The sequence below is a fragment of the Larus michahellis genome, chromosome 5 (assembly GCF_964199755.1).
Source record: "Larus michahellis chromosome 5, bLarMic1.1, whole genome shotgun sequence".
NCBI lineage: Eukaryota > Metazoa > Chordata > Aves > Charadriiformes > Laridae > Larus > Larus michahellis.
The window spans coordinates 37,646,912-37,659,106 of NC_133900.1; the positions used below are offsets into that span (position 1 = coordinate 37,646,912).

The 12,195-nt window shown below is 39.9% G+C and overlaps 1 protein-coding gene across 1 annotated transcript in view; it reads right to left on the reverse strand.

Moving 5' to 3' along the window:
- Positions 1-12,195, reverse strand: part of TNKS (tankyrase) — a 143,576-nt gene that overhangs the window by 18,223 nt on the left and 113,158 nt on the right. Inside the window, exons 12-17 of the mRNA XM_074589629.1 lie at positions 10,192-10,363; positions 6,289-6,368; positions 5,112-5,257; positions 3,933-4,098; positions 1,048-1,267; positions 665-774 (exon numbers count right to left, since the gene is read on the reverse strand). Coding sequence (XP_074445730.1) covers positions 665-774; positions 1,048-1,267; positions 3,933-4,098; positions 5,112-5,257; positions 6,289-6,368; positions 10,192-10,363 — 894 coding nt within the window. The remainder of the gene's footprint in view (positions 1-664; positions 775-1,047; positions 1,268-3,932; positions 4,099-5,111; positions 5,258-6,288; positions 6,369-10,191; positions 10,364-12,195) is intronic.

Sequence of the window (12,195 nt, forward strand, 5' to 3'; positions counted from 1 at the left end):
GCAAGAGATTTCTTTCTCACCTCATCCCAATTAACAGCTGCTTATAAGCAAATCTATCACACATCTGTTCAACTGGTATACACATAGATGCCTCCTCCTGTGTGGAGGAAGGAGGGCCTCTGTCATCCAAAATGGTTTGCATCAGCCACTGCACCCCCACAGCAGTAGACAGCTTGCCCAGGAGGACACCCATACTACAAGCTCAGTAGTCCTTCAACACTTCAGCTTTAGCAATACCTCCCCACTGGAGACCAGCTGTGACAGACCTCCACTTCCCTGTCATCACCTAGACGCAATCCCCTGGTATTGTTCTCTTCCTTCCATTCAAGTCTTTCAGTGACAACTTGGGGTCTTTTCTGTTTCAACAGCCATCCAAATTCAACACTGTTCAATGCCATGCATCTGCTTGCCTGCATAAAAGCTATGTTCTAGTGATCTTTCCAAATCACAGACTTTAACTGCTACAGCACACCTGAATCTGTGTTTTATTTAGATTTGTAGGACTGCAAACAGGACTCACAACAGCAACTTAGCCCAACAAGTATTTCACGGCATTAAAACCTGAAGTATGTTCACAGCAAGACAGCTGCAAAATAAAGGGCTTTGGATATGACTTTAAGGAGTTCCTTGTTGGTCTACTCATGGCAAGAACGCCTGCACCTACCCCATAGGATGCCGCATTGTGTAGGGGAATTAATCCTCCTTTGTCCTGGGCATTAACATCAGCACCATGCTCAAGAAGGTACTCAGCTACTTCCAAATTGTTGTAACCAGCTGTAGAAAAGGCACAGGAAAAGAAATCAGGTATTAGGAAAGCTAACCTAAAGAAAAAATATTAAAAATATTAGACAGAAAAGCTAAAGCAATTTTTTGACTGCAAAAGCTCCTCTTTTCTAGTAACTGTATTACCTCCTGCTGCCATAGTTATTAACTCTCTGTACAGGACAATCCTCTGTGAAACTTACTATACCAATCCTAGTTTTGGTGATTAACTTTTGTAGTCCTATCATTAATATACAAGCCTTCAAAACTTGGTGAGTCACCCACCTGCAAGATGTAGCGGTGTTGAATTTCTTCCCTGGGTGTCTCTGCAATTGATATTTTCTTGAGTACATAGTTTCTGCACTCGTGCCAGGCACCCCTTCTTGGCAGCATCTAGCAAGGCAGCGTCTCCTCGCAGTAAGTCCTGGATATCTGTGTCTCCTTCTTTCACCAAATCTAGAGGAGTGTTCCCATCTCGATTCTTTTTTGTTGGATCAGCTCCATGCTGCAAAGACCAAAGTGGAATGATACTGTCACAACCATGAGCAGAGCAGTGCATGTAAGTTGTGTCACTGTTTTGTGGCACAAGATAGGAGGCGGGAGATTTTGCAGACCAGCCCATCATGAAGTAAGAACTTCATTAGTTTAGTAGGCATGTGAGAATAAATCCAGGAGGTTAGGCCTAAAGCAACAGTCTGCAACACAGCTGTGTGAATCTCAACTCCACAGGCAAGAATGGCAGCCCTCCGCAAGTCTTGCCACTGCTCTGTTTGCAAATGAAGCAGGTTCAGGAGCATATCCTGCATTTAGCTATACCCTACTGTCACAGCAAGTGCTAAAGAAAAGCCAACTGCAAATTCCTTGCTGGCCAATCCCTCCCTTCTCCTGCAAACTGGCTGTCAGAGGTGTCTCCTCAGCACACCTTTCTGAGCTAGTGAAGCCAGGCCCCAAGTTTCACTAAATGCCACACTGCTATTGAAAGGCACTTGTTTCAGAAGGGAACTAGAAAAGCACTGATTTCTACACTTCCAACAGATAACAGCACTATCTTAAGCAGTTTATAGGTCCTGGAAAGCAGTGAAGAAAACACTGCGGTGGGAAAGTGGTTTTGGATGACTGCTCGAGTATATCTGCACAGGTAAAACATGCACATCAGCCAGCGATAAGAACACAGTACTGGGGCACAGGACAAGGGGGAAGCATACATCTCCATACAGCATATGGTGTGAATCATGTCCACATACAATTTCGTGGGAGGACAACTCCTTCCCTGCTCACTCTCAGCAGCAACGGGGAAAAAACAAAGATAGATAAAGGCAGAGGCAGGTGCTGGCACTACAGTTCTCTAGCTGACCCCTTCAGAATAATCACAGTGGTCCAACCCCTGCCAGCAAGGCTACCCTGCCATTTCTCACTGGGGATGCTGGCAAAGCTGTGTTAGTGTGAGCCACAGGGAACGAGCTGGGGATGGGGACAGCAGAAGAAATTAACTGCCTTGTATTTGGAAGCAGTACAGCAATGCTCAGGGTATAAAGGGTAAACAGCGAGGGACAAAAAATGACAGAGTATCACTTATACAGAACACCAGCTCCACATCTGTGGTACTTTTGGGAAGACAGCGTTCTTTGCACAAAGCCTTTTAAACTGCAATGACTTCTCCAGCATACGATCTTTGATCCCTTAATTTAAAACTCATCAAAACTGGAACTATTCAAATACTCTCCAGAATAAATATCTAAATGAAGAGGCAGTGTCTTCTGAGACCCCTTCAAAGGCATAGAAACAAATGAAGGTGGTAATTTTAAAGAAAGGTGATGAAAAAAAGAAAGTCTCTCTAAAATGCCTATATATTTTTGTTTCCTTCTTCAAGCAGGACAGGACAGAAAAAGCGCAAGTCAGGAGGAGTCAAGCTCAACATCCACCGCTCAGCAGAACTGACAGCACTGCCAGCTGGCATAAGAGACACGGCAGAAGAAGCCCTGAGCAAACTGCAGCGTGAGCACATATCCATGGACACCCAGAGCCTTTACAAAACTGTCACCTTAACGGCATACTTAGCTCTTGTGCAACAGTGATTTAAAAAAGATTTCATCACCTCTCTATTTTCTGTTGTACATCCATTCAGGATCCTTTGAACACAAAAAATGGCTACAGTCCCAGTGGAATGATCAGAAAACTCCAGAGACCTCCAGTGTCTCTAAAGTAACACTGTGCTTGAGAGATCATGAGAGCTCCTATGGTGTGAGCTAACATCTGTATTCAGGTGTTACTAACAGGGCCACCATCATGCCTGCTCCACAGACATCTCTGAATATCTTCTGGTTTCTACTGCAGAAATATTTCAAACTGAACGCTTTTTTGGTAATCAAGTGAAATAATTAATGAGATAGGAGGGAAATAGCAGGGCTTTGTAACAGCAAATGAAAAGTTGGGAAGATGCGGAAGAACCTCATTTTAGGACTATCCACATTCTGACTTACGCTTATTTTAAGTGCCGTGCTTCAGAGGGACATGAAACAGACAAGGCTAAAACAAGAAATAGGAGTGGCAAGAAATTCTACTCTAGCACCCTCTTTTGCCCTCCCACAGCAGGATATGACCTTATGTTAAGAAGTCTCTCACTAGAAACTTGTTGGCATTACCTCATGCTTTTTACAGGTTCTTCTACTAATTGCGTATTTTTTCCACAGTATACCAGTATGCATTTCCTCCAGGAGCTTGATAAATTATACATTAACACAAGAGTTTTAAATTTCTCACATGCCAGACAGCATTTAGGATCCCACTGTCAGTTATTGCTCTGTAACACACTCTTGACAAGTACTTGCAAAGGTTTACTTAATTGCAGTAACCATTCCAGAAAAGGACAAATAGGATAAGGTGGGTTTTTTTTGTACTTTCACACAAATTCAGCTGCTTTTTCCCATTTGAGAGTCTTGTCCTACTTGGCTAATAGTATTGATACATGTACTGGAAAAAGTAACTGTACTGATGATTCTTTGTAAGTGAACTGACATTACACAAGAAACTATCTGACAATTGTAAGATGAAAATATATTCAAAGACACCATAAAGAACTCACTGAATGCCATTGACTTTGCATTAATTAATCTTCAGCAAAAACAAACATCAAAACATTTAAAGACACGTGTGAGAACTCCAGCACATACTTTTAAAAGCAGCTTGCAGATTTCGTATTTTCCTTTTGCTGCTGCTTCATGTAGAGGAGTGAATTTCCACAGGTCTGCCACGTTGACAGAAGCACCGTGCCTCACTAAGAGTTCAGCCACTTCGTAGTGTCCATAAGAACAGGCATTGTGCAGGGGTACTAAGCCACTAATCAAAGACAAAGTATTAATAGCTACAGAAAATAAAATCCAATATCCAATCATACAAAGTTCCAGTAAATCAATCTCCCGCTTCCACCAGACTTTAGTGGCATCTTTCAGTCTTTCAATTTTCATAGCTTTATTTCACTGCTATTAAAACAACAGTTAAAACTCCATTACCCTCCTTCGGTTCTCATCCATGAGACTTTTAAATACTCAGCAAGCACCAATGTTACAACTTCCACAGCAAGTAACTTCAATGCTGTTAGCAACAGCCAAAAACTAAATCACCAGAATTGCTGATGTCCTGAGTTTGGACATTTGACTGTAAATTTCAGAAAAGGTATAACACTATACAAGGGGTTTGAAGTACAGTTATTAGTAAGCACTGCACGCCTCATAGATACAGAAAAATACCCAAACATTTCTTTCAGGAAAAGCCTGAAAATTCAGTATTGGAAATGTTTTAGCATTGGGAATGAATTATCCCCCACCCCGAACCACTATATTGGAGTGAAAGATCAAACATAATCAGGCTATTCTACATGACTGATTTGCAAATAATGCAAAAACCTGTAAATGGATTGTATCATTTAACTGGGTATTAACTGAATAAATAACTTAATAAAAGTTAACTAGCAGAATTTTAAAAATGACCAGGGACAATCCTGGTATTTTACCCCATGCAATTCAAAACTAATTTTTGATCACCTGAAATAACTTAAAAGGATGCTTTTAAGTAGAACAAAGTCTCCAAAATGGGCAAAAGGGGAAAAGAGGATCATGTATTACAGTGCCAACTACGTACATGACAACAGCTTTGCCAGAAAGCCATGTGTACGTTAATGGTCTATAAATCTCCCTACAGTGATGTCAGGAACAATGCAGAACAAAAAGGAAAGAGAAAAATTTTTAAGAGAAAAACATGATGGTTACTGAAATCTGAAGCAAAATGAACGGAGGGGAGGTATAAGTCTCACTAATAGAAAACAGCAGAGCGTATCATGGAATGAAAAGTACCCTTTATCTTTGGCATGAACATCTGCCCCATGGTGCAACAGATACTCCACCACTGATACGCGGTTATATCCTGCAGCAAAGTGCAGTGGCGTTGAATGACGGCCTTCCAAATCTCTACAATTCACATTCTGAGGGCTGCAAAGTTGCTGCAAAGACAAAAGAAAAACCCAAAATCTAGTACAGAACTAAACCAAACAAATGATCCCCCCCCAACAAAAAACAGTTAAACAAACAAAAAGACCCCAAAAGAAAAAACCTGAACTACTGCCCCCAAAACACCCCAACACAAAATTTGATCCATTTATTATTATATACAAATTTTTAGAAGTTAGGCTTCAAGAAATTTCTTTCTACTTAAGCAATGTTAAAAAAATAGCTGCTCTAAATTTATGGCTGAAAGTACTTCTATAACAAACAAGACTTAAATGATGGAAGCGGTATGAAGACATTCCTAATGTATTAGAAAGGATGAGCCTCTAAATCACCAAGCACCAGGTTCAAAGGCCATGTAACTTTCTCCAGATATGTTACCATTTCCACCTTATGTTCTATTCAGAAATCTAGAAATATTGAGCTTGGCAGTCAAAGGAGCTGCTGGTGCACAAAATTGCTGCTGTTTGAATATTAATATGTATCATGTTGAAGTTCAAGGCGAGAATGCATGCAGAACGGTCTGTCTGTAGGCTATTTTGCCCACAGATCAAGTGAGAAAGACGAGATCAAACCTTCCTGTGATGCTGGTATTCCACAGCCTGACCCTTCACCTTCAGATTAAGGATGGCTTGAAATGTGAAGTCTGCTACCTGTTAACACTTTTGTTTGCTTGCCTTCTGACTGAATCATGCACCTGAGGCTTGTTTCTACTAAACTGGCATTGCGAGGGTCACAGGGTCCGCGTCAAAGAATTACAGCTGCATCTGCAACATTGCATCTGAGTCCATTGAAGACATGACTGTGTGAAGGACTAGGAGAACGACAACCAAAAATTCAAGAGAAACACCTCAGCATATCTTAATGCGCTACTTTCTAGAAAAAAATAATGAAGAGATTTGCCTTCCCATTTTTTATGATTTACCATCCACTGGGTACTACTTACACAATTCTGGTAGCAGAGGCTTCCCACAAGTCTTTCACGGCAATACAAAGTGGAAAATTAAGATGAATTGCTCAAACCTACCTTCACAGTTTCCAAGTCTCCAGCTTTGGATGCTTCTAACAACCGATAATCCACATCAGATGTGCGCACAGGTGTACTTTCTACAAAGGGAAAAAGATGTTTTAGGACTACTAAGGATCATTAAATTATATTAACTTCTGCTTAACATATTTTCCAAACTGAGGAGAAAAAAAAAGGTCTGTTGCCATTTGTAAAAATGCAGTGGGAGTTGTGACGTTCAAGTTCACATTGCCTAAATGGCTGAATAAGGAGCCTTAGTTTCAGTGTAAACCAGTCAGATTTAGACCCTAAATCCAATATTATCCTGCCAAACAGAATTTCAATGTTTTGCTAATTCTATGTATGGTAAAAATGACCATTTCTGCATTTAAGAAATCTACACGCTCACTGAGACAGATTCAAAGTTTTGCTGAAGATAAAAGCACCTTTCTCAACAATTTCAGCAAACTTCATGAGGCACCAGAGTACAGCCAGGGTTAAATATGCGCAATTCAGCAGCTGAATTATAGCCTTTGCACTCTACACTCGTGATATGTCTCCTACTACAAAGCAGTGACAACGGGATGGGATTTCTAAGACAGCCCTGGCCACATGGTGACTGCCTGCCTTATGATGCTCCAGTTCTATACGGCACTTCATAGCAACAATGAAATTTGTCCCTTGTTACAAACATGGGGTGGTTAAAAACAGAATCAGAAGAATGACATAGTGATTAAAAGGAGATCTTTAAAGAGATGCTTTTTTCCCTCTTTAAATGACTGTAAGACAATGACAGGTTTTGGCCTCACAACTCTTTTTTACCCCACTTCTCATTAGAAATATGGCTGTGAGAAAGCAAGCATGCTCAATGGAAGGAAGAAGAAATGGCTGGAAAGGAGCTGCCCCTAGAGCTCTTCAGTGTTGCTCAAAAAGGAGCTGAAAAGGCAATCTTGATCCCTTCATTTGTAATAGAAACTGCTTTCTATTGTAGAAGCCACTCCTCTCAAGCTCAAGGATTTATGGAATAGAAGTTTTGGCAGCATGTTGCCTGATCAGTGACAGAAATGACTGCCTAGGGCAAAACAAACAGGGCAAGGTGAACTTGGGGTTGCAATCCTCTGTAAGAATTCTGTAAGAAAGTCAGAGTGTTGTAACAGGCTAAACGCATTCTAGATGGGCATGCAACTCCATCCAAAATACTTAGAAGACTTCTTTAAATCTAGAGAACTGGTACTATGTCCTGAGAGGAAACCCCAGAGATGTTCTGAGAAGGTACTTACACGTTAACACAGTCTCTGCAGAATCCAGTCAATTCCTAACTTTGCAATGTAATCTGTGACTATATCACAGGAGTGGAAAATGGGTAAAGGGATATTTATTTTCTTAACTAGCTATCCTTACAGAAGGACATCAACTTATCTATTCATTTTGAGGTAGTATTTCCTATTGCAGCCCTGTTTTCTCTTCTTGATCAGTGTTTTGTGGTCTTTTGCTGCCTCCTTGCCTCCATACTCACTGCAGGGAGAAGGAGGAGGAAGAGGAAGTGAGAAGCATCTCCTACAAACTCAACTGTTAGGTGAAGAAATGCTCTCAGTTGAAGGAGAGGCTGAGAAAGCTCAGGAAAGAGGGACAGTGGCACCTTTAATACAGCCAAAGCTGCCAGCTCCTTTCCTCGAGTCCACCTCGATCCTCTGGAGCAGTTCCACTAGAAAGCAGTTAGATTCAATGATCCTAAAGATCTTTTCCAACCTAAATGATTCTATGATTCTAAGTGATTCAAACACATGCTGCAAGAGAAGGACGGCAGCAGTAGTTTGACACAAATGTTAGTGACTGTGGGCAGAGCACAGAATGCATCAAACTGCTGCTGCTGGAGTGGCATAAGATTTCAGCTCACACCTTCTTCACCTGAAGTTACTTGCCTTCCCTTGCTCTCCCCAACAGCACCACCACCTCAGCATCCTGAGGTAGGGAGAGAATAGGTGAGGCTACGTCCTGTACTAGATCCAAAGTAATTGCTCCTTAGCAATCATTTATGTCTTCTCTGGACTTCTGTCCTTGTCTTCACAAGATAGCCAACACCCTGAGTTTGGTGAGGGTAAAAAAATAAATCAATCAGAAACACAATCTAATTACTACAGGAAGGAGACATTTCAATTTCACTAGATAGAACTTAAGTGCCAAAAGGCTGTGCACTGAGCAAAGAAACAAAACAAATCTTACCCTTCAAGAAAAGCAAAACTAGCAGCATTTTCTAATAACCATTTGAAAAAACTAACAAGCTCACTTCATGAGCTTTCTTACATTACTTGGCCATACTCCTACCAGTTGCAACCAAAATCTCAAGCAGCTAGAGGAAAGTGGTATCCGCTGGCCACTATGTCATCAGAAAGCTGTTTTCGTGGTTGTTATCTCAGTTGGGAAGTAGCTCAGCAATCAAGTGTGAAAAAAAAAAACCAATCCAATACTATATGGAAAATATTTTAAGCTGTGAACTCAAGAGTCAGGTAATAATATCTATCAAAACAACTTCAACATTTAAAAGAAATAATTTGTTAACTCAATCTTACAAAAATGAACACGCAGTAATAGTTGATAAATAACTTCAGCATTCATTTACTAGCTTTGAAACACAGAGAACAAAGTGTCAACAACCCTACACTACCTGCATTTTTTCAGCTTTTGAATCTTTCAGTCTTGCACACCTTCAGGTATGTAAGAGAAAGGCTGCTGCCTCTCCAATGAAAACCAATTCAGTATGACATCTGAAACTAGTTTTCCAAGAAAAGGTAAATCAGTGAAAATGAATCTTAAACTCAGAATCAAATGAATGCTTTCAGAATACTTCTAAGTTTACTATTTTTTTTAAAATCAAACTCCTATTATCTTTAACAGCAGGAGATATGTTTACTTTCTTCTGATTCACAGCTAATATTCTTCTCTCTCAATATACATACACACAGTCTCGTGCATATTTTAAACAGGTGATACTACCTGTGTAACCAGCTACATCTCAGGAGTGGGTGCACTCCAAAAACAGTCCTTCCTTGCACTGCTGTAAAATGCTACCCCCTCCTTTTTTTTTTTTTGCCTTTTTTAAGGAAATATTGTTGAAACCACTGAAGGAAATGGAGTTTCTACCTACAATGGGTCTTCTCATCTATCTGGATATCTGCATTTCTTTGACTACATGCATATACCACTGTAAGGTGAGTTACTTGCTCTGTAGTAGCTACTGATGCAATTATTCTTCTCTCTACTTGCAGAAATTCAAATGTGACATAGGGTAAGAGGATGCCAACTCTCAAGCACTTACATGAAAATAGTAGCACCCTCTTCAAATATCTATTCACCTTTTTAATGTAAGATATGAACAAATTGTAATCTAAAGAGTATCCAGAGCACTGTCACAATAAAATCTTTCTCTGCTGGAAAAGGAAGAGATTTGAACTAAAAGTTCAAATGGTTTAGCAACTGTCAATATTTTTCTGCCAGTAATACTCTGCTTGTGACTGCTAAAGTATGGAGCACCTACCAGGGTGGCTGATGAGAAGAATAAAGTTTCTCAGATGTTTAGCAATATTCCAGTTGCCTTGGGACTTTTTACCAAAAAAAGCCCAGAACTCCCCACATCTGCCTTCCTAGAATCTCCCTGTACAGCAGCATGCTCTAAATCCACAGGATCTTTATTTTCTTCCCAATTTGCACAAAATCACTGCATTGAGCAGGGCTTTTTATTTTCAGAAAAAAACACACGAGAAAAGAAAAAATATCACACAGTACATACTGCGGATATCTGCACACGACAGCAGAGGGGAGGGATGAGAAAACACTGCAAGTCTCTTACATTGGAAAAGAAATAAGATCCACAGCTGTAAAGGGAGAAGCTGAAGTTCAAATACACAAGCCTTTATTTTTACCCACCACTTAGAATCTGTTGCACTGCTTCATTTCCCATCTGTGCCGCTGTGAAGCCTTGTAAAGAGATGATGGAGGGATCAGAGCCGTAATTCAGCAAGAGCCGGCAGGTTTGCAAGTGACCTGCTAATGCTGCCCTGTGCAACGCTGTTTGACCAAGTGTGTCCAGTGCATTCATCTGAAAAATCAGCAGCAATATAAGATATTTTTACAATTAAAAGCCTGCACCTATCCCTGCCCTTAATAAGAAGGGCAGTAACAAGAATTTTCCAGCATACAAATTTCTCTATCAATCCCTCTGCATTGCAACTAAACAAAACCAACTGACAAAACAAGTAAACACTCCAATGTAAAGATGATTTACTGCAGATGCTCTCCTGTCTTTTAACAATGCAGGTTATTTGTTTGCATGGCTAACAGACAGCACAGGATTCCAAAAATCATACTTAAAATAGTGATCAAGCTTTTGCAAATTCAATGAAGATCAACCTTGTGCAAGAAAAGCAAAATTCTCACAGAAGAGGAGAAGCAGGTAAATAATTAACCAAACAATTCAATGATCTTCCTGCTTTAAGGAAATTACCATCTGTCGTCCTCAGAAGGGGAATTAACATTACTCACTACCAAGAATTAAAGCAAAGGAAAGATGTCAGAGTAGGAATTCTATGAAGGAGTAGGGAAAAAAAAAAAGAGGCTGGATTCAAACAGTCCATTTCCTCCTCACTTTTTGTACTTTTACAGAAATGTTAAGTATAACTGGATATAATTCTACTCAATACAAGACTGTATAAACAGGCAAAATGGAGTATTGCTTTCAAAGAGTATGATATAATGGACACCTATCTGTCTGTCAAGATCTAGCGGAGTATCTAAATAACTAGAAGCATCTCCATGGGTTCACTATCAGAGAAAGGAAGAGAATAATAGAAAGCTTTAAAAAGCAGAAAAAAACCCTCATGAAAACAACCTTTCAAGAAGACACTTTGTATGTAGCAGCAATTCATGACAAATTTAAATGCAAATGTCCAACAGCTTTTTTACCACTTTATGAAATACACTGCTCTATATTCTCTGCAAGCAACTCAGAACCTGTTATCTGTTTCCAGGCCTAAGGATTGCAGGCTGTGAACTGCATGCATAATAGACTCTGTTACTGTAAAAACCCCACCTTTTTATCTTCTCAAAATCTTTGCAGTGGCAGTGAACAAAGGTTTTGCTTGTTATGTCTCACCTAAAATGCAGCCTGCAAATCCTACTACCTTTACATGAAAACTAGTGAAAAAACATTTTGGGTAAGACATGCATTCTGTAACTAAATGGAATTTAATTAGGGGGTAACTATGTAGAAAATATCTCTACTACCAGATACGGTAAAAAAAATTAAGTAAAATACCTGTAATACAACAATACCAAGCTACAGGAAAGAACAAAGAACCACCACGTAAATAAAGTGGAATATGATTCGATATTGTCTGAAATTCTTCTATATCCCTAACAATTCTACAGACTGATAAAGCAGGAATTTCTCAGATCACAAACCTCTCTTGCAGGAAGATGCACAGGAGAACAGTTCTGCTTTCTTCTAACCGTGTTCAGCTCATGCCACTCTAATGGGATTTCCCTAAAAGTTTTGTTTTAAATAAAAACTTACTGCTATCATAAATATTAACTAGATGCTGAATGTCCCAAATCCATCATTTTGTTCAGATGATGATCCTCATCTGTTTCAGGACACCAGATACCTTTCACCACTGATAAGGGCATGAAGAAAAGCAGAAGTCTGGGACTGTACAGGTTTAGTGATAGTGAAGGCAGAAAGAAAATGAGACTTATGGATTCTGGAAGTAGCTGATAACACTCCATTCGCCCAAGAAAGAGAATCTTAACTAACGTCTTCTGTAACACTGAATTCCAATGTTAAACATGCCCGTACTGAACAAATTGTTGAAGAATAGCAGCAAGGCATTCACACTGCACAATTTGATACTGACTGTGTACCTGGAAAAAATG